Genomic DNA, 23974 nt, shown 5'->3' with positions numbered 1-23974 from the left:
TTTGCATACCTCCACAATTACATATTGTTTAGTCTTTAAAAAAAAAATTGAGATTTTCCGTGTACCACCAGAGAGAGACTAAGTACTACTAGTGGTATGTGTACCACAGTTTGAGAACCACTGTTCTAAACCATGCTGTGAAACTCCTGGGGACCACCCCTTAAGGGTGAGATTAAAAGTATATGTGTATGACTGAGGGGCTGCCCCTCAGATCTGCTCTGGGAGAAACATAAGAATGTAGAAGAGGTGAAGGGATTGTGTTTTTAAAAAAACAAAACAAACAAATACGTTCGATAAAGTGCTTTCGGTTCGGTATGCATATGTATCGAACAATACAAAATCTTTTATTTGTTTTATCAACTTTTCTTCCAACGATGCTGTCTGTGTTGAGCGCTCAGTAGATCTGCGTTCGACTACCCCGCCTAGGCTGCACTGTCGAGTGCAGATCCACTGAGCGCAGTGCAAGCTAGCAAGACAGAAGCCAAGCTCGTTGCAATATGGCAACTGCCTCAACGCTACCCGAAATTGAACCTCCCCCACCTTCATTCAGATCTGGCGTTTGAAACTATCGTGATGTTCATGTGAAGCATGACCCTGATGGTAAGCGCGTCATGGACAAAAGTAAAACAGTATGTCCGATGTGCCACGCAATGCTCAATTGGTGGGAACTAGTGCGTTAGCGCAGTTAGCTCGTTAACATGTTGATGCCGTCCAGCCCCACGCACACGATCCATGGTAACTCGTTAAGGGAGATTTGCAGCGTTATGGCGTTAACGTCATTTTAACGAGTTTAACGCTGACAGCACTAGTGGGAACACAATGAATATGACTACACATTTATGCCGACATCATCCTAGTGCAAAGACAAGTGGAAGCAGACAAAAACAACAAGCACACATGCCACAAACGTTACCAGAGTCATTTAGGCAGCCGTTAGCACATGATTCTCCTTATGGGGACCTGATATGTTTAATATGCTGCTGAGAGTATAGCCCAGAAGAAGCGTATAGAATAGCTTTTATTGGAAAGAGCCATTTCTCTGTAATAAACTCTCTTTTCCAAAGATGAGGGATTCCTCAATCAGATTTATTTATTTATTTATTTATTTTTGTTGTTTCATCAACATTAAATTTAAAAACTGTACTTTTGAGTTAAAATATATATTTATAATGTTAATAAATGACTAATTAAAAAGGCATGAACTTTTTTTTTTGTATCGAAAAAATATCGAACCGTGACACCAAAGTATCGAACAGAACTGAACTGTTAATTTTGTGTATCGTTGCACCCCTAGTTGGAGGTAAAAGTGCTATAATGAAAAAATTTCAAGAAAATGTAAAATAAATGTATTCCAGGATAAAACACAGCTGTCTTTGTCTTAACGCTGCAAATCGGTGTGTCGGCCCACTGGGCATTTGATTCTAATAACAGGCCTCAGTCTCTCCTGCTACTGGTCTGCATACTGCTAAATTTGGTATCGGTGCTCAAACCTTTTGTGTCTGTTTGCACACCTCGGGAAGCAAAAATTTGTTGAACATATGAGACACTTTGACTCTTCAGTGCAGTGTGGAGCCTAACAAAGATCTGTTTTGTGTCCCAGCTGATCAGCAGGAGGAGAAGAGTCTGACGGAGCAGCAGAGGAACATTTTCAGCTACTTGGACTCAGCTCAGCCACTACAGAGGAAACAATGAGCTCAACACAGAAGGTGACAGACAGAGCAGGGCGATATGACCAAAAATGTTTATCACGATATACATTTGAAAATTTGCGATAACAATATAGCTGACGATAAAACTGACACTAGACAAAATACTTTACAACTCCACGACTTTATCAGTGCAAAAAAACCCCATCAATGTATTTTCACTTAAACAAGCAGCTGTTTTTTATGTGCATTAAAGTTATATAAAAATTTAACAGTGAAAATACAAATGCCTTGGAGCAAATGTCGGCCAATTTCCTCTGGAAAATCCTTTTGGTTAAACTCTCAGCAAGCAATTTGCATTTGCACTGTTAAATTTTTATATAACTTTAATGCACATAAAAAACAGCTGCTTGTTTAAGTGAAAATATATTGATGGGTGTTTTGCACTAATAAAGTTGTGGAGTTGTAAAGTATTTTGTCTCGCGTCAATTACATCGTCAGTTATATTGTTATCACAAATTTTCAAATGTATATCGTGATAAATATTTTTGGTCATATCGCCCTGCTCTACTTTCATGTGTTACTGTTTAGGCTTAAATTGGTTTGATGTTTGGTGCCTTTTCCTTAATGTAAAAAAAAACCAGTATTGTTCAATCATTTTGTCAGCAGCTAATAAGACAAACATAGGATTTATTATCACTGAATGGTTATGTATAAATCTAGAAAAAGTAAGTGTGTGTGTGTGTGTGTGTGTGTGTGTGTGTGTGTGTGTGTGTACGATCAGGAGGAATGGGCATGATTTTAGTGTTTGAACAGTCATGAATTATTTTTAACAGCAGGTTGGATGTAATGTGTTAGAACTACCAGCAGGTGGGGATAAGAGACCTTTAAGGTGTTTGGTGCCACACTCCACCTTCAGGTTTAAAACTAGTGTTAATGGAGGGAGTTTGAAGGTTGAGTTTGTTCCACGACTGCATTTCACTCACTGCCTCTGTTTGTATCTCTGTCACTGCAGGACCAACATGGAGCGAGAAGTCAGCGCTCTCAGGAGGCAGACAAACCTCACAGAAGAAAGGGAGAGAAAAAACACACCTGTGACGAGTGTGGGAAGGATTTTACTTTGAAGGCTAATCTAAAACAGCATCAGGTCATCCACACTGGAGAGAAACCATTCAGCTGTGACTTGTGTGGAAAGTCTTTTTCCTGGAAGGATTCCCTAAAACAACACCATCTCATCCACAGTGGAGTTAAAGCGTACAGCTGTGATCAGTGTGGCAGAGCTTTTACTCACAGTAGGAGCTTACAGAAGCATCTAGTTACCCACTCTGGAATTAAGGCATACAGCTGTGACATCTGTGGAAAAACTTTCAGCCGGCAAGAGCACAGAAATATACACCTACGCATTCACACCAGACATGATGTGTACTGCTGTGAACAGTGTGGCAAAGAGTTTACAACAGATGCACAGTTAAAACAACACATGTTTACCCACACTGAGGAGAGACCTTATAAATGTGACCTGTGTGAGAAGACTTTTAAATCTCCACATGACCTGAGACGACACCAACAGATCCACACCAGAAAGAGACTCTACAAGTGCAGTTACTGTGAGGTATGTATTTATATTGTTATCTTGTCATTTTAGCCTGACTGTTTGGAACAACTCTGCTCATTAAACTGTGTTAGCATGTTAGTAATTCTACTGCATGGAAAAGCAGCTCTGAGTGATTATTCAGATTTTCATGTCAGTTATGATTTTAGTATTACTGTAGTATTATGGTGGTAGTATTGTAGTTATTGCAGCCCAGTAAACTGAGTGTGTTAACTGAAACAGTCAAATGTAATTGGACGTCTGCAGAGATGCTCTTTATTTCAGGCGACGTTCAGGATAAAAATGTTGAAGGACTGACTTACACTGTCTTTGTGTCTTTGTTTAGAAGCAGAGCGACACAGATGGATCCAGTTCTCAACCCTGTCATCACTGTGGTGGTGGGAAAGACTTTCGTTGTGACCTTTGTGGAAAAACTTTCAGTCAGCAAGCCACCCTAAAAAGACATCAACGTAGACACACTGGAGACAAACTGAAATACTGCAAAGAATGTGGGAGAAGCTTCACCACACCAACTGAGTTAAAACAACATGAACTGATTCACAGTGGGGTTAAAAAGCACCTCTGTGATCAGTGTGGGTCATCCTTCACCACTACAAGGGAGCTTAAAAGACACAAACGAGTCCACACAGGAGAGAAACCATACAAGTGCAGACACTGTGACAAAAGCTTCTCACAGTCAAATGGTCGTAACTATCATGAACGTACACACATGGAAGGAAACTACAGCTGTGACCAGTGTGACAAGAGCTTCAGGAATCTCAGTTCATACTCCACACACAAACGATCCCACGTTACTAATAAACTGTTTCACTGTTACCAATGTGCCCAAACATTCACCTCATTGTCTGCTCTGTGCAAACATCAGCGTGATCACTCAGGGCTGAAATCACTCCCATCACTGGATCACAGTGAATCTGAAGAGACAGAAAGATCCTCTGGTTTCAGTGTCAGACTCAAAAAGCTTGAGATCAGGCTCCACAGAGTTCAGATAGAATCATTTAAACTTGTGTTGAACTGAACTGGTTGCTGGGCTGAACTTCTACATAATACAGATTTACATGGGATCTTATTTTCTGTCGTTTTACTGAGTCAGTTTTGTCCTTTTTTCTCTGTCCAGGGGCCCGCTCTTCGTACGTCGCTCACTACATCCAAGATCAAATGACACATCCAAGACCAAACCATCGCGCTAACCGTGAGCGCGCTAATCCGGTTCCCCGAACACACCTGCCGTTGACGATTAGTACAGCTGGACGCAGTAATGTGACATCACTGGGTGTCGTAAAAGGGGCTACGCATCGATAGTAGAAACATTGATCGGCAACCCGCTGATTGGTCAGCGAAAATGTCGAAGGAGCGCGCTCAGTATTGTTCGGCAGCAGAGCAAGAACTCTTGATTGAGGGATTTCAGGAGTTTCAGAGTTTAATTAAAACGCAAGGGAACACTGCAAAGGCTGCAAAAGCAAGGAGAGAGGGCTGGCAGAAAGTTGCTGACAAATTAAACTCGTAGGTGATTTAATAATAATAATAATAATAATAATAATAGATTGGATTTATATAGCGCTTTCCAAGGCACCCAAAGCGCTTTACAATGCCACTATTCAGTCACTCTCACATTCACACACTGGTGGAAGCAGCTACGGTTGTAGCCACAGCTGCTCTGGGACAGACTGACAGAAGCCAGGCTGCCATATCGCGCCATCGGCCCCTCTGGCCAACACCAGTAGGCGGTAGGGTAGATCTATCATATGACACGATATTATCCAATATTATATGGCATTATATTGTATTATAATATGTTATATTATATCCCCTTACACATTAGAGCCACAACAGGACCCACTAGAACATGGGAACAAATAAAAGTGAAATATAGGAATATTCTACAGAATGGTAATATTTATCTCTTATATTGCTTTTCGTCTCTTGGAAAGAGACCCTGTAATAGTCTGTTAGTTTGTTCATAACAGCAACCAAGAAAAGGGCAGAGCAAAAAAAGACAGGTGGTGGTCCTGCACCCCCTTGTCAACAAGTTGGTTAGGTAAATAATACCCTCATGGGAATATCGATATCTCTCAATGAGCACACTGTCACGCTGAGCTGAAGGATCCTGTCTATCCCGCAATATACGCTGAATTCTGAGGACTCTCCTTATCAATCTTGCACCTTCCTCAATGGGTTGGTTGCGTATACGGACAGGACATGGCTGCGACAGACTTCCCAAATCCACCTTCGCTTTTATAGCCGTGGTCTCTCATCTTGATTACACGAAGTAATTTACAATTACTACTCTGAAATATGAATTACATCTGTAATAATCACATACACGTAATAGAATGTTAATAGTACATTTCCCTTTTTTAGGAAATGACCTGTATGTATCTGTGTGAAATCAATAAAAGGATCAAGTGCTGCATTATCTTTAGTTACATTGATGTTATTTATTTATGGTGAAACAGTGGTGGAATATCGCTGTTGCTTTCGTATAAATGAAGCGGACATACCTGCATGGCCGCGATCTAATCCTGTTTACATAAAGTAAGAGATAAGATAAGATAAGATAGAACTTTATTAATCCCTCGGGTGGGTTCCTCTGGGAAATTCGATTTCCAAAAAAGCACAGCACCGACAGAAGTTACAGAGTTATACACACACACATATATATAAATACAGAGACAATATAAATAAAATATACGAAGGGGATAAATAGAATAAATAGGAATAAAAATAAAAATACAAGTGAATTGCACATTTCAAGTATTGAGTCTATTGCACCGTTGACTATTTACAAAAGTATTGCACAAAAGGTATTGCACAGTGAGGTGAAGAGGCACTACAGCTTAGTTGTTCCCCCCACCTTTGTCCTCCTGTTTCCCCTCCCTCTCCCCTCCAGAGAGGAGTTAAACAGTCTGATGGCGTGTGGGACAAAGGAGTTTTTAAGTCTGTTAGTTCTTGTCTTTGGGAGAAGCAACCTGTCACTGAACAGACTCTTCTGATTGTTTATGGCCGTGTGCAGAGGATGCCTGGCATTGTCCATAATGTCCATCAGTTTCTTTAATGTCCTTTTCTCTGCCACTGTCACCAGAGTGTCCAGCTTCATGCCGACCACAGAGCTAGCCTTCCTGATCAGTTTCTCCAGCCTGGATGAGTCCTTGCTGTGCTGCTCCCCCAGCACACCACAGCATAGAAAAGTACTCCAGCAACCACCGACTGGTAAAACATCCTCAGGAGCTTCCTGCAGATGTTAAAAGACCTCAGCCTCCTTAGGAAGTACAGTACAGTACAGTACGGCTCCCGAGCAGGTTTATGCTTACGGCTGCCCAAGGGCCCTGGCCGATGGTCGGTATCGTTGGCGGCACGACCAGGTGCTCAGAGTAGTTGCTGAAAAGATTGCCTCAGCAATCAGCACCAGCAAGCATCATCATGCTCCGAGGAAGGCAATCTCTTTTATTAAGGCTGGAGAGAAACCCCAGGTGCGCCCACATTTGACAACTGGCCTTCTCAACACAGCCTCTGATTGGCAGCTACAGGCTGACCTGGGTAAACAACTAAAGTTCCCTCAGAACATTGCAAAAACATCACTCCGGCCAGACTTGATAATTATTTCTGAGGCCTCAAAACAGCTGATCATGCTGGAACTCACAGTGCCCTGGGAAGAGCGGATTGAGGAGGCTAATGAAAGGAAACGAGGAAAGTACCAGGAACTAGTGCAAGAGTGCAGGGGAAGGGGCTGGAAGACTTTCTATGAGCCCATAGAAGTGGGTTGTAGGGGCTTTGCAGGACGATCACTCTGCAAAGTCCTAGGCCGGCTGGGCGTGGCTGGGGCAGCCAAGAAGAGGGCCATCCAGGCTGTGAGTGAAGCGGCAGAGAAAGCCACAAGGTGGCTGTGGATTAAGAGGGCTGATCCGTGGGTAGCTACTGGTACGCAAGTCGGGGCCTGATCACCCCCGGCTGGGTCGCCTGGGCGAGGGTGTATGATGTTGTGAGACCCGAAACACCTGATGACCCTAGGATACATCACTGAAGATGCGTACCAGTGCATCCAGGAGATGTGTCTTTATAGTTAAACTCTGGCTGAGCCAGTGACGCCTAGGAAGAGTCTAGGTGACAACCAAGAAAGTTTGGTGACGACTGGAGAGACAGATGACAGCTCGGAAAGACGGCTCCAGGGGCAGGGTGGGCTAGCATCCCGGTCTGCAGTTTTCGCGAGAAAGCACCCAAAAAGCTATGGAAAGCCCTAAAGAAAGATACCCCCAGGAGACCCCGAGAGGGGGGGAGGATGAGGTCTCCAATCGGACGGACTTAAGGTTAACGACTAATGCAATGGAAAGGACTACGAGTAAGACATGTATCTGCGGCAAGCTGTGCAAGAACCAGCGTGGCCTAAATGTCCATCAGGCTAGAATGAAATGTTTGGAGCGGGAGAGTGAGGTGCAACGCACAGGTCCTGAACCTGGTGAGACGCAGGAGGAGCCCGGCCAGGAGGCACCCCACAGAGCCCAGTCCCTCCATGCACAGGACTCTTCCAATCCAAGCAGTGTAGTTCCACAACAGCGGATTAAGTGGCCCCCAGCCAGCAGCCAGAGCGAGTGGCAGAAGTTTGATGAGGATGTCTCCAACATCATACAAGCTGTGGCCAAAAGAGAGAGACCCGAAACACCTGATGACCCTAGGATACATCACTGAAGATGCGTACCAGTGCATCCAGGAGATGTGTCTTTATAGAATAAAGCACCAAATCCACACTTTTAAGCTTAAATTCTTTTTAATCAATTTTAAATCATGCTTTTTATTTTTGTTTTTTAATGTCTCTGTAAAGCACTTTGAATGACCTTGTTGTTGAATTGTGCTATATAAATAAACTCGCCTTACTGAATACTATGTCACTTATTTATGTGCAAATGTTTAATAATGAAGAACATTAAAGCATTACTGTTGGCCACATGTCGGCAGAGTTATGTGACATTAGTGATGTTTGTACTGACTTGGTTTTAAAGCCTTTAAAATATTCGCTGTTCAATAGTCGACCTTAATCTTACAGAGAATGTGATGATTTTATGGATAATTAAAGTCAGTCATATATCCACAAACACAACAAGCTGAAAGTCAGTGATGCTGCTCGGTTTGCAGTCCTGAATATCACGGCACAAGCAGGATTCACTGCACTGTTAATGTTAGCTATGTTATATTGCTGCCTCTGTTCGGTGGTGTCGAGCCAAACGGACTTTAACGTGTGTTTGAACGAGCTGACGGTTCACTCGTTAAGCTGAAAGAAAGATGCCTCCGTGCAAGCTTGAACATGTTGCGTGTGCCGTCGGAACTGGATTTCAGTCTAAACTGGTGTCCGTGTTGGTCCTGCAGAGAATCAGAGTTGGAAAAGTTGTTAATGTAGCAAAAAACAAAATGTAATGCATTTTGTTCATAATCTCTTTAAAGTCATGATCTTTTTTTTTATCGCTGTCACTGGAGTGGGTAAATGAGTCTGCAAAGTTAAAAAAACAGATTTACATTTATTGTTTATTACTTTTATCGTCATCATCCCATTTATACACATTTAAGAAATAACGTGTAAAATAACCTTTTGTTTGCATTTGGAGACTCGGCGTTTGAACCATCCCAGATATCTGCACCAGGGAACCAACTTCTCAAGCCGGTAAAAAGGTCAAGGACACAGTTACACGATCGCTAAACTAACCTGTTTTTGAATAAAAGAAAACCATATAAGCATGATCCCTGGAATCTCGGTTTAAAAAAAGAGAAGCACTACAAATTACTTTTCTTATGTTTAGTATACAGGAGTTGCTGCTCACACTCTGAGTTGCACTAGTGTGTCTGTCAGACGCCCGCACGCGCAGTCACGCCGGACACTTCCTGACCTTATTTCCACGAGCCCTCGACTCAGCTGCAAAGTTCTTACGGGGTCAGTTTCATCAGAATTATCTGCCATCATTCAGACATAAGTTGAGCAATGGTTTAACCAATTTTTTCCATCAAGCCATGAAGGGATGCCGGAATTAAACAGAACATAGGATGTAAGTTAAGGAAATATAAGTTTGACCTTGGAGCACATCTCCTTCAGCGTTCACAATAATGGATTGCATTTCTCTCAGTCAACTGACTGTTTAGGGGGGAAAGCGGCTAATAGTTAGTGGGCTCTGTGTTTGTTGTTTTTTAATCACACTAGGAGTGAACAAAAGCAGAAAACAACCCTGTAAAGATGCAGACTGTGATAGTCTGGTTTATACCACAAATCTTACCAGCTGTAACTGAGTTTTTTGTGGTTTAAGTTATAAGTACGTGTCAAGACTTCTGTCTCCCAGCAACATTGCCGATGTGATCCTTCTTTTTTGTTCCCTATTAATGATCTACGGTAATATGTGATATTGCCCCCATAAAATAATAAGGCTTTAATGAAATCATTGTGATACAGAGATTTGGATTCTTGTGCGTGCAATGTGCATGAAGTAGATAAACAAGAAATTTAGTCAAGATTGGATGTACTTCTGTGTTTACCAACTGCTCCAAACTGACTTTATGCTTCATACGTGTCAACTCAGGGAACTCCTGTTGTGACCTCCCCTCTGTGAGCACACACGCACACACACACGCACGCACGCACGCACACACACACATGCACACACACACACACACACACACACACACACACACACACACACACACATGCACACACACACATGCACACACAGAAAGAGAGAAACAGAGATCATTAATGCAGAGGATTGCAGCAGCTCTTGTATTTTCACTCTCTGCTGGATTTTAGATGAACAGTCACATAAATCTCGCTCCAAATTATTTGAAAAAAACATCAAAGTATCACAGTATCGTGTTTTTTTGTTAGGGTCAAACTTCTCTTTGGGTAAAAATTAAGCCAACATCCAAGTGTCAAAGGTCGGTTCCAGGATGAAGGTCAAAGGGAAAGTCCCTGGGACGCTTCCGGTTATGTTTCCATCCGGCGTAGTCATCTGACGGGTCCGTGCTATATCGCCCTTCCTGACCCGGACTGGTATAACGTTTTGTAGAAAAGTTTGATCGATTCGCATGTCTGTCTGTGCTGTGCTTTACAAACACTCTTAAAGAAAAACAAACATCAGCCAAACACACGGTTCATCCTGATTGTCAGGTGTCGGCCATCCAGATTCCAGAGGTGCTGTGAAAGGTCATAAAGTTAACACTGTGCTGTAAAAAGAAGGCTGGAGTGCACCGAAACTGGTAGAGATGCAGGTATCTGGTTGTCCTGGGTTCCACAGACTATAAGCTAAAAAGAATAAACACATTAAATTGCTGCACATTTGTAGAATAACATTTAAGATTACTTTAAAAATATTTTTTTATTACATTAAATGTAAAGAGTCAAATGGAAGTCTTTCTAAAGTTATATCATGATATTTATATTATGAAAAGCAGATTTTTGACAATTTAAGGTTTTTACATTTTTAGATAAAATAAACACAAAAAAACAAATAACAAGAACACAAAGCTGGCAAACCCAACCAAAACTGACCAAAATCTACTGAAAATACTCCCACACGACAGAACCTCTCCTCTGCCTCTCTGGCTCCATATCTCTCAATAGAACGATCTGTGGTTTGCTATCTCTCACCATCAGAACGCTCCACAAATCCTGCGAATGACTCACTTCCTTATAAACAGTGTTGGCAAGTTATTTTGAAAAAGTAATTAATTATAGTTACTAGATACTTCTTCAAATAAGTCACTTAGTTAGTAACTGAGTTACAAGATTCTGAAAGTAATGAATTACTTGAAAAGTAACTATAGCGTTACTTTAAAAAAACGTTTAACCCTCTGGGCACCAGGGGATAATTGGCCAATTTTAACTACTTTTGATTTTACCTCCATATTTCACCTTTACAAACGATTTACTTTGCCTTGTTTGGCATCATTCTTTTCAGCACAACCTCACATGTCTGAATTTACAGTCATGTTCTCATTTTGACATACTGTACTGACACAATTGATCTAAAATCAGACAAAAACATAAAATCCGAGTAGAAAAAGTTATATATTTTACTGTAACAACCACAAACATGTTTAATGAATCACATTTCATAATTTTACATGCAAATATTAATTGACAATTTTAAAATCATATGCAAAAGTTTTGCAAACAACAAAGTTTTTGCAGCCATTTACCTTTTACCCCTTTTTTATAACCATTTCAAACAATTTACAGAACAATCAGCTGTTCTGCATTCAATAAGATGCCACACAAATTATTTGTGCCACTCCAAATATTTCTGTCCACTATAAAGGAAAACATCACAGCCTGATACCTGCAGGTCTGACAGCAGCAGGTGTATCACTGCTGTTTCTACCTGGAGACAGCAGTCGCTACTACTAGACACTACCTTTGTTCAATAATTAGACACAATAACAGTACTTTCATTACAGCAAATATATATGGTTACAATAATAAATCTGAAAATGATAAATTACTTGACTCCTTAGAAGAAATAATGAATAACTCCTTACTAAAAGATAAAATGGTTAGAATGTAGATTAATAAATTAATGGCTCATTATGGAATAAAGCTAACACAGAGAAGTCCTTTTGTACCAATTGGGAACTTTTTAAATTTGAAGCATGCAAATTCTTGAGAAGATATGGGAGTCAAATTATTAAATCAAGGAAAGCTGAAGAGGAAGAAGTGATCAGCAAAATTGCCTCTTATTACCAGAAATCCCCAGAAGAAATCTCAGAGGAAGATAAATTAACTTTACTAGACCTTCAAAATAAATTGGACGGTTTATATCAGAATCAGAATCAGAATCAGAATACTTTATTGATCCCTGGGGGAAATTATTTTTTGTTACAGTGCTCCATTTTAAACCAATATTAAAACAAGACAGACAATACGCTAATATATATCGATGCAAGGCTGAGGGTGCTTTTGTAAGATCCAGGAAGAGGTGGCTGGAGGAGGGAGAACAAAATTCTGCTTTTTCAGGCTTGAAAAATACAGATCCAAAACCAACTAAATATTAATGGCACTGTCTCTGACAATCCTAGAGAAATTTCACATTTCTGTGCCAAATTCTATACTAAACTGTACAACTCAAACTATGATGAGGATGTCTCAACACTGTTTCTCAATAATATTAAAAACCTAAAAACTATTGTTGTGGAAGATAGAAGTCTCTGTGACAGCCCTCTGACTGTGGAGGAAGTTTGTAATTCTATTTCTGCACTTAAGGCCAACAAATCTCCTGGCACAGATGGTTCAACTGCAGAGTTTTATACATCATTTTCTAATCTCCTGGCTGCGTTCTTACTGCAGGTTTTCATAGAAAGTATAGAGAATAACACCCTCCCTCCTACTCTTACTCAGGGTCTCATAACACTTATTCCAAAGCCAAACAAAGACTTACTTCTTATTGATAATTGGAGACCCGTCTGTCTGCTCAATAATGACTATGAGATTATGGCTTTAGTACTTACTAACAGAATTAAAGAGTTTTTGGATACAATTATCGATGAGACACAATCAGGCTTTATGAGAAATAGACACATTTCTAATAACATTAGACTGGTTTTGGATCTACACTCAACAAAAATATAAACGCAACACCTTTGTTACTGCTCCCATTCCCCATGGGATGGACGTAGAGACCTAAAATTCATTCCAGATACACAATATAACCATCCCTCCCAAACAGTGGTCACAAATCAGTCCAAATGTGTGGTAGTGGGCACATCTGCCATATTGAGATAATCCATCCAACCTCACAGGTGTGCCACATCAGGATGCTGATCTGACATCATGAGTAGTGCACAGGTGTACCTCAGACTGCCCACAACAAAAGGCCACCCTGGAATGTGCAGTTTTTTGCGCTATTGGGGGTCTGGGGACCCAGAACCGGTCAGTATCTGGTGTGACCACCATTTGCCTCATGCAGTGCAACACATCGTCGCATGGAGTCTATCAGATTGTCAATTGTGGCCTGTGGAATGTTGGTCCACTCCACTTCAATGGCTGTGCGAGGTTGTTGGATATTCGTGGGAACTGGTACACGCTGTCGTGAAAATTAGTAAAGACATCGACCGCATGCTCTTTAATTTTATATGGAAAAACCATAAGCAGGTCCTCTTAGCGTGGACCCTCATTTATAAACACAACTTCTCACCACACATATAACTCATCTGGAACAACAGAGATATTTTATTTCAAAATAAATCACTTTTCCTGGAAACTTGGGTCCAAAATGGGATCCTATTGGTGGCTCAGCTGGTTAATAAAGAGGGAGTACGACTTACTTACAATGAATTCCTTACACTATATAATTTCCCGTAAGTGTTTGGGAATTCTCAATGGTGCTTGGTGCCATACCCTCAGGTACTTTAATGTTATATAAAAACACTGACAGGTCAATATCTACCTCTGTCACTCTCTCTGATCCAGCTGAGTCAGCAGTGGGAAAAATCTGCTTTTCACAGGAACTTGGTAACAGCAATAAGAGAATACGTAATTTATTCCAAGAATATATCGTGTCTCTCCCATATATATAATATCTTACTGGAACCGACATGTTCCAGATATCACCTGGAAGACCGTCTGGATGATCCCATAAATATCTAATTGTAAACAAGGTGAAGGAGATCTCATGTAAAATTCTTCATAAATGTTACCCAGCCAGTCACTATATGGTAACATTTAAAAGAGACTCACGTACTCATATAATTATTTTTTTTTACCCCCGGTTTTGTATGTTCATGTTCTGTTCTTTCTTAAACTTCATCTATTTGTATGTTGTATACTTATTGTGTTTCAATAAAGTTCAGTAAAAAAGTACGTTCTAAATGACGCTTCAGACGTCACTAATCACGTGACTCTGGCCAAACGAATCAAGCCTTGACAAAGTGCTTCTGAAGCAGCGTGTTGATCTTTTTCACACACGCACCGGAGCGTCAGCTTCAAGCGGACCATCGCTACCTCTCACATCTAAAGGTAAGTGTCAAGGTAACTTTGAACTGAGTTCAGTCAATCTCGAGTTTTTCGAAGTTTTCTGAATGAAGTTTTCTGTTGCTCTCTGTGAGAGGAGACCGTTAAAGACGGGGCTCTCCAGAGTGTAGCAAAACAGGAAACCTCAGCTGTGTGTGTGTAAGTGTGCAAACGAATATATTAGAAGTGCAAGTGAGCCACGAGTAAAGAAAGGTCACGTTTCGTGATTTGTTTTTCTCACCACTGATCACGCGCTCAACACTCTACACATACTTGCATCACACGCGCGCTCTCAAGCATCGGTATAGGGCTTTGAAGCTGACGTCACGCCGCAATGCATTGTGGGAGCGGATCTAGAAGGGTGGCAAGTGCCACCCTAAAATGATCCCTTGCCACCCCAAGTGCCACCCCAGTTTTGCATATGAAAGTGTTGTTTATTAAAATAAGATAGCATTAACAGTTTGAGCGTAGTTACAGTCAGCTGTGAATATAAATGTTAAAACTGAATACATTGCATAGTGTCCCCCCCCCCCTCCATCAGTAACAAATGGTTCAGCCCATAGCAGGACCATACTCCAGGATGCGGATGGATGATGTGCGTCCTGCGCCACCCATACGATCTGGGGCGTATCGGAGCCATTTTTGGACTGCTTGTGCAAAGACAAACTCGGACATAGAGTTTGCCCCTAACTGCTGCGTCAGGCCATCTAGGACAAAAATACACACACAAACAAAAAAAGTGAATTAGAGCACATGAATAAGCTCTTGTTAACTGTCTTCAGCGGGGAGAAAGTATGTAAACTCCTAGGCTGATAAACATGAAAGTTACCAGGCGTAAATCTGCAAACTGCCGCATTTGATTCCCAAAGAGCTATGAGCGGAAAAAGTGATAAGTCTTAGCATGGTGTGTCGTGTATCCTTTAAAACAAAATAAACATGGGGGTCCTCGGGCTGTACAAACTACAACCTGAGGACTAAACAAGCTGAAGACCAAAGACTCCATCTCCAGATTAACCGGACATGAAAGTCTTGTTATTAAGAAAGACAAAGTAATATAACAAAAACTGGACAGGAAATGTGAAACACACCCAGCAGATCAATTGATCCCTTTATTGTTCACTTTAGGCTCATAAAACTACAATAAACGGTAAAACTTACAGCGCTGTGCAGATGCATGTTTGGTATCTTTAAATGCCCTTTTTTGCTTTGTCTGGTCCTTGGTTTTTTTCCCTGCCCAGTTGAGTACCGAGGCTCGTTTGTAATGGCATAAGCCATTACACAGCGGACTCGCACCTCCAGTGTGGTCCCTCCAATCAAGGCAAAGCGTCTCACCTATAGACACATTTTAAGAGATGTAATTAGCGTGTCTCGTGTCTTAAATGTGTATGCAAGTGCTTGTGTGTATAATCAACATGCCGTCGTTATGTATTTAAATCACATCTGACAGCTATTACACTTTATAGTTACAAAGTGTACATAACCTTTATATACTTACCATTGCCTTATTTGCCTCTTGTGATCTAAGAGCTGCCTCTGCATTGTTTAGCTCCTCAATGTTGTGCAAGGGCAAATCCAGAGGCGGTACCCCAGCATCTACCGATTCATTGCAGCAGGGATGGCGGATGGCTCTGACCTCCTCACGGAGTTCATTAACTGCTCTGGTCCGGTCTGACAGCATAGTTAACATCTTTTGTGAGGTCGCATCTGTTTCAAAGAACAATTCTAGAAAGATTAATGGCTTAAGCAGTGAGAGGCGAAAAACTAATATATCCATAAATGATGGTGTAACATTCTGCATTCAAGTATAAGTTGTTCTAACTGCTAAAAGTGTTTGCTAGTTTTTGCCTGTCACATATATTTGATATTTGTATATGTAGCTGCCATCACCAGTGTGTGAATTGTGTGTGAATGGGTGGATGACTGAATGTGTAAAGCGCTTTGGGGTCCTTAGGGACTAGTTAAAGCGCTGTACAAATACAGGCCATTTACCATTTATACAATGTAAAATCTGAAATTCCAAGATTTTCAAACTTGCCTTGTAATAGTGGCCTCACAGAGTCTCTGGACTCTACAGAAAAAAATCACAACAAGATGACATTCAGGAGTATAAATTTGTGCTTTGAAGATAAGAGCACAATGACATTGTGATTCAGCTTTAAAACAATTTGAAAAGCATACCATCTATAGGGAAGTCCTCGACATCAGACTCTGCATGCTGGGGAGATCGCAAAGCTGTGTCATTTTGTGTGTCCTGCCAGAGTGGCGAAAGGTGCCGGAAGCTGGGCGGGGCATTATGATGCTCGCTGTCAGTGGGCTGGGGGGAAGACTGCGGAGTGGTGAGGGCTGTTTAGAAAAAGTTAATTTTTGTTAAGTGGATGGTAGTTACCAAATCAGATCTGAAAAAAAGAGGAAAAATAGGGCACAATGTCAATAAGGAGGGAAAACTAGATACAAAGACGGCTCATAGAAGCTGAACCGAGTCCTATGTGTGAAGGGACAGTAACTGCGTGTGCATATGTAAGCATTTAAACACTGAAGATAGTAAAATTAACAGTATTTTGTCTAAGTCTGCCATTGTAGGAATTCATGGCACCAAGACAAAAACGTGGCGCACAGTGTGACGTCAAAATAGGCGCACACCTTTGACGCTGCGTTTTCTCCGTTTTCCTCGTCCACACGTAAATGCTAAAACGGAGTTTTCGAAAATATCCACCCTAGCAGGCTTCTGTGGAGATCAGGGAAATTATTTTACTGCTATTGTTAAATAATCATCATCATTACCATTGCATTAATAATATAATTGACAGTATTGATATTGCATTCAGATGTTTAAACAGTGTGTGTGTCTTTCAGAAAGACTAAGTTGCAGGCTGACAGGAAGTTGCAGGCTTTGCAGAAATGAAACAAGTTATTCTGAGGAGCTGGTTAGACGAGGCTATTTGAATTACTAGGTTATTCAAATTGTCTGGTATACTTTTATATTCTTTTATTAAGCTTTTAGTAGAGGTTCTTGATTAGAACATTTATTCAATATAGTACATATAGTTTCAGTTAGGTTGTTACACATAGAGTTGGATGTCTCGAGACCACTTTTACGTGGTCTTGGTCTCGTCTTGGTCTCGGCGGACTTTTGTCTTGGTCTTGGTCTCGCTGTTTCGGTCTTGCGTTCTCAAATCGACATAGTGTTCGGAAGATTTGGAGTCAACCATCAGCGGAGTGGGGGGGGTGGCTTACTGGGCTTAAGCCCGTGTCATTTTTTCAGAAGCATGGGGTCTTTTGGAGTGTAATTTTTTTAGTTAGATGCCTGACTGACAACTGTATAAAACAAAAACAACACACGAAGCACAGAGCGCACCGTCGTAAATTCCCCCTAATTTTGGTATGATCCGAGCTCAGGCACTAGGCGACTGAGCACAGCACCCATGTGAGCGAGGGGGGAGAAGCTGCTGCCTGCGAGTTTGCTGCAGACAGAGGAGAGCTTAAGTTTGACCAGGTACCAAAGCAAATCATTCGTACTGAACTAATAATGTAAATATGACGGTGTATCACAAAAGATTGATATCAAACTGATCACTTGGTTGCGTTACTTGCTCTTCGAGTGAATCAACAAATGGATAAATAAAAAGCCGAACAGCAATGCTGATTTTTTTAGAGAGTCTTAGCTTACATTTCATATTTTCAGTTGTTTCCCTCCACGGCTAAACAAACTCTCTAAATCGGTTTCAGTTGTGTACTGATGAACACAACAATGGACATAAGGAGCTTCTTTCAAAGAAAAAACTCAGGTAGATGTTATTTTATATATTGTGCTTTGGATGTTGTTCAGTATATCTATGCAAAACAAGAGGAATTTCAATACACAGCAGTATATTCACAGTTGAAACCAGATATTTACACTTTATGGAGAAAACATAAAAACTTTTTTTACTGTTAAACATCAATTTAGAGTAAACTTTTGTTTTAGATAAATAAATGTTGAAATATCTTTTGAATTAGTTAAATGTCAGAATAAAAAGAGGGAGCTGTCTATTTTAATCACTTTCATGAAATTTAGGAGTACATATACACTAAGTTTATTGTTAATTAATAAGAAAACTCCAGACGATTCGATTCTGAGCTGAAGAAGCTTCTGATAGGTTAGTAGAGTCCATGTGAGTAAATTGGTGGCACAGCTGTGGATGCATATAAGGCAAAACACAGCCTGTTTCTGTGACATGGGAAAATCAAGAGATGTCAACCAAAACACCAGGAAAAGAATCGTGGAGCTCCATAAATGTGGCTCAATTTTGAATACAATTTGGTGCCATTTGCAATTAAGAAATACAGATAGTTTCTCTCTTTACTCTTAAAGTTAACAAATATGTTTTTTATATTTATCAATCTAAAAAATAAACATTTAGTCTGATTTGATGTTACAATTAAAAAAGTGTTTGTGTTTTTATCTGAAGAGTACATAAATATGTGGTTTCAACTGTATATTTGATGATGTTGGTGTTTGGCTTGTCAGCACAAAGAGGGAGAGAGGAACAGAGAGGGAGAGAGAGGAGCAGAGAGGGAGAGAGAGGAGCAGAGAGGGAGAGAGAGGAGCAGAGAGGGAGAGAGAGGAGCAGAGAGGGAGAGAGAGGAGCAGAGAGGGAGAGAGAGAATGACGACAGAACAGAGATGGAACAAGAGCAGGTGAGACACACATGTTAGTCAAATGGTTGTTTGCCAAAACTCATCAGAACATGTATCTAGTACCTAGTGTTTCTTTTTAGATACCATTTGTTACTTTTCAAATTCTATATTTATTAAGTTATGCAGCTTGTTTGCACAACAAGGCTAAATAATTATATAAACTTTTCTCAATCTAAATATTGTACTTTGGTAGAATTAAAAAATAAGTGTAGTGCAGGTCTATGATGATTTTTAGTGCTACTATCATCTAGTTCTGATTCTGGTTCTGTCTTGGTTAAGTCCTCAGTAGTCCTGGGCCCTATTTCAGGAAGCCGGTTTAGTGCAAACTCTGAGTAAGTATACCCTGAGTTAACGAAAACTCTGGGTTATCGGTTTCACAAAGCGAGTTTAGATTAATCCTGAGTGAGTTACTATGACGACACACTTCGTGAAGCTAACCTGCCCCCTAGCAGGTTTACTTCAACTAACCCTGACGTTCTCCGCCTCTGTGTCGGAAACCTGACTGTAGGAAGTGTCAGACATGGCGTGCTCCTTCCTTGAAGAGCCAGTAGATGTTGAAGCCCAAATTCTCCGCAGAGCTCTCCGCTGGGAGAGAGTGATTAGAGCGCGTTTGGACATTTTATCATTTCCTGATGATTTTCTGTGTGAACGTCACCGTTTGTCAGCACAATCTATAATTTATTTGAATAACATCCTCAGGCCTAATATTGCTCATGTGACACATCGCGGACATTCTCTCAGTTCTGTACATATTATTTGTATTGCACTTCGGTTTTTTGCAAACGGGAGCTTTCTGTATAATATTGGTGACGCTGAGCACGTTTCCAAGGCTACCGTCTGTCGGGCAGTCAGGAATGTTACAGTTGCACTGAAACGTCTCCTGTACTTGTTTGTGGTGTTCCCATTATCACAAATGTGGAAGCCAACTGCTCAGCCTCTGTGAGTGGTGGTGGTGGAGGACCCCCACCTGTTTTTCGGGCCTCCGCTTTTTTTCTGTTGGCTATAACGGGTCACATTTGAGCATACAGAGTAATCAAATATGTACTTGTAATGTGCTCAGATAATTTCAATAAGTGCTTACAGAAAGAAAATTAATGTAGCCTCTAACTGCAATTGATTTACATCGGACAAACAGACCAAGCACTATGGCTCATAATACAATTACACCTTACCTGTTTGGACTATATTTTTATATTTCATTTTTACTTGCTGCCAGGCACGTTTGGGGCCTGTTGGGTTGCACCTGCGCTCACATCACATCACAAAATAAAATGTATGAGATAAAAAATAAAATAAAATATAATAAAATAACGTGTTAAATGGGTGGAAATCCCTAGATCAATGTTTAAATTAACACTCACGCATTGACTCTGTCAGCTATGTTTTGCCATGCATGCTCCCTTTGTTTTGCAGCTGAGGCTGTGTTACTTTTTTCCTGCAAAATTTGCATGTTATCGGCATATGCTGCCATCAGAATTTCGGCCTCAAGCGCTGTAAGGTACGTTGACCGCGCCTTCTTTCCCTCCGTCTCCATGGTGACTCGCTTAATCTGTGCTCCACTAATCAGGGCTTTATGTATCCTCGTGCGCGCGCTTAACTCGAGGTTAAAGCAACTCCGCGTTGATTGAACTAATTGTTATCAGCCTTTCTGAAACCGAATATTCCGAGTTGGACAGTTCGGGGTTACTCAACCCTGAGTATCGTTTTTCACTCTGAGTTTTCTAAACCGGCTTCCTGAAATAGGGCCCTGATTTTGAACTGTTGTAGTCCTGTTTTAATTCCGGATCAGTTCTGGGTCTGGTTGAATTGGGGTTTAGTCCCTGTGTCTTGATACAGGCCCGACTTTGTTCTGCCTTGCTGCTTAATTAAAAAAACTAGTTTAAGGTGTCCTGCATAGAATAGCATCTGGCTGCAGTTTAAAGACTTTTTTTGTCTCGGTCTCGGTCTTGGTCTTGGTCTCGTCTTGACTCGGTCTCGGTCTTGGTCTCGTCTCAACTTGTTCTTGGTCTTGTCTTGGTCTCGATACCCTCTGGTCTTGGTCTTGTCTTGGTCTCGATACCCCCCTGGTCTTGGTCTTGTCTTGGTCTCGGATTAGGCGGTCTTGACTACAAGTCTAGTTACACATAAGGATGAGCCTCTGTTCTGGTGAAAGGTCAGAAGTGCAACGGGTGAGATGAGAGAGCATTTAAGGGCGAGACACACATACAGTTAGTGAGCGTTAGTAGGCAAGAGGTGACATACACATATACGCACACACATTAGTTAGACTCATTTATAGGTGAGAAGTTGGTCATGTTTGTCTCTGGAAAGAGGAACAGTTTCTTGTTGTCTCTGCAAGAAAGAGGAACAGCGTCTGGCAGGATGTGGGGCTCGTGTTCCAGACGAGATAGAAGACAACGTTCTTTTAAACCGTGTTAAAAGTCATTGTGCTTTTGATTTGACGTATGTATATATTCTGTCTGTGACGTATGAAGGGGCGTCATTAATTCAAACCCTGATGCTATAAAAATCTGTGTATGCTTTGATTAAGTCGGAGAACCGTTCCTGTCTGCGAACAGGCACTGGTCTTCCCACGCGTGTATTCATTAAAATCAATTGTTTTGACCAAGATCTTCTGGACCATGGTTGTTTGTACTCTCCTTCATCAATATTTGAACCTTAACACTTCTTTAAAAATCTCAGTTTTCAGTTAACGAAAACGCAGTTTACGTGTGGACAAAAGGTGCAAACACAAGTTAGGTGAGCGTGCAACGTAAAGTTTGAATTGAGTGCGAATTGAAGCGGGTGCTCTCCAATCATTAAAAGTAACAAAGTCATTGAACACATTTATACAGTTACCTTTACGTTTATCAATTATATATCACAGATTTAATTTTTTTGTAGTACTATGCTAAAAAGCAACTACAGAGCGAAAGTCTGGGTCAAGCGCCGAGGCGATGGCAAGAACAAAGGAATCCTCGACGCGTTAAAGCTAGCTTTGTAAGGGATTATAACAGCAAAGTATGAAACGAAAATGTTTTCTTTGTTGATAGACTTTGTTTGCAGTGCAATTTATTTGTTGCCAGATTGTAAGATGAAAGTAGACACAGTTTCAGGCTCCCACATTTTGTCCGAAACTGTACATTAACGAGTTTTTTTTTCCTTTTTTTTCTTTCTTTTTTTTGCTGTTATTCAAATGCAACCGTGGAAATAACGAATAGAAAAAAATTCATTCATTCTTACCTTATACTAATCGTGGTGCAGGCCAGTGCAGTGCATGAACTGATGCCTTCTCCGGTCAATTCCGCTGAGAGTAAATCTAATGTCCTCCTCTACTGTACAAGACAATGGTTACCTGGAGGGATGTACCAATGTGATAGGGGTGCTGCAGAATAGTCCAAGTGATCGCTGCTTTAATTTCCCGGTCAACTATACATAAATTGCATGTCGACACGATTTTTTAAAGCTGGTGCACTAGACCAAAAGTCATTGATAACAAAAGAACAATAAATCTACTTTCTCCGGTACTTTATACGCGCTCAGTTGCAATGCAATTTAACGCTCAACTACAGATCGATGGCTTTTTGATGGTGGCCAGCGCCGAATGATGGTCAACTATAAATAGATGTTTTCTCGACGTTGTTGTTGTCACCTGGTCGACTACAAATAGATCAAATATCAATGACAAAAAAACAACGGTAAATCAACTTCATTACAAGGGCAAACCTGGTAGGGTCCGTCAGACCGGTGACAGCCATCCAGGGAACCTGTTTCAGTTGCCGAAGATTCCGCGAATTCGCTCCACCGCAGCGAAGATGAGGTAAGAGAAGGCGGTAATGCTGAATCTCTTCAGCCAAGCCGACAACAGGTACCAGCCAGGTGCCAATAGGTTCCAGGAAGCGACAGGAGACAAAACGCCAGTGCAAAGGTCTGAATTCAGTCAGAGTGCATTCGGAAACTAATCTGTTACTGCCAGATGAAAGAGCCAAATATGATTTCAGTTTCACGAGTAGCCCGCTACGTTTTCCCCGACGTTTAAAGCGCTTCCTCTTATGAGATGTGGTAGGGGTGTAATCCAGGTGATGCGGTACTCCAGATAGTAGCAGAGGTAGAAAAAAGTCCTGTCCATCAGCGTTAGTCCTTCCCAAATTCTCTGTGGCAAATCGAATATTTAACAGAGCTTCACGATCGTAGGTCAATAGAGAGTCAGCGTTGTTCAATAAAAGTGACGAAAACAATAGAAACACGCAGAGCAAAAGTGGATCCGACAACCGTGGACGGCGAGCCATGCACACCGGCACCATCTTACACGGAAGAATATATATATTTCGAGATGATGGCAGCAGCAGCAGCCGTTCTTCTCAGCATGAGTAGCTTAATGTTGTTCGTGTGTAATTCACGTTGAGTAGGCTAACCACGTTATTACATTAATGCATGTAAGGTGAACTAGCAAACATCATCATAGCTACATGCGGCTGTCTTCTTGTTTGATGGCAGATACTCCCTTCACCCTGGCCAAAAAGGCTAAAATGACCAAAGAAAAAGTGGAAAACAGTTAAACATGAGAGGTTTTTGGACAAAGTTTGTGTGTTTGTTTTTTTTTTGTTTTTTGTTTTTTTGTTTTTTTTCCTTCATTGTTTAAGCACTGCTTCCAGCCAAGTGTGATACCATATATGCCTCATAGCTGTAGAAAAGGCTAAAATTGTTATCTTTTTACAAAAAACAGCTGAACATGAGAGGTTTTTGGACCAATTTTGTGTTCTCCATTCTTTAAGCACCGGTTTGAGCACCGTTTAAGCACCGGCACGGTTTCAAAAGTACCGGTTTGGCACCGGTATCGGATAAAACCTAAACGATACCCATCCCTAGTGTTGAGCGCTCAGTGCATCTGCGTTCGACTACTACGCCTAGGCTGCACTGTCGAGTGCAGATCCACTGAGCGTAGCGCAAGCTAGCAAGACAGAAGCTAAGCTCGTTGCAACATGGCAACTGCCTCAATGCTACCCGAAATTGAAGCTCCCCCACCCTCATTCAGATCTGGTGTTTGGAACTGTCTTGATTTTCATGTGAAGCATGACCCTGATG

At 41.2% G+C, this 23974-nt stretch overlaps 1 protein-coding gene across 2 annotated transcripts in view; it reads left to right on the top strand.

Annotated features, from left to right (window-relative positions):
• Window positions 1-23974, top strand: part of LOC146625338 (uncharacterized) — a 169047-nt gene that overhangs the window by 105396 nt on the left and 39677 nt on the right. Inside the window, exons 2-3 of one of the 2 annotated variants that reach the window (XM_085362772.1) lie at window positions 1601-1706; window positions 2662-3258. In XM_085362772.1, the coding sequence (XP_085218898.1) occupies window positions 1689-1706; window positions 2662-3258 (615 nt within the window). In that variant the 5' untranslated portion in view covers window positions 1601-1688. Of the gene's footprint in view, window positions 1-1600; window positions 1707-2661; window positions 3259-3583; window positions 5690-23974 lie in introns of those variants that run through there. The other variant, XM_085362773.1, reaches the window with a different exon arrangement.

This window comes from Diplotaxodon limnothrissa, linkage group LG9, assembly GCF_057381915.1.
Source record: "Diplotaxodon limnothrissa isolate DT_005_m linkage group LG9, D_limnothrissa_male_GT1.1, whole genome shotgun sequence".
Classification (NCBI taxonomy): Eukaryota; Metazoa; Chordata; class Actinopteri; order Cichliformes; family Cichlidae; genus Diplotaxodon; species Diplotaxodon limnothrissa.
This window is presented reverse-complemented; position numbering and strand designations above follow the sequence as displayed.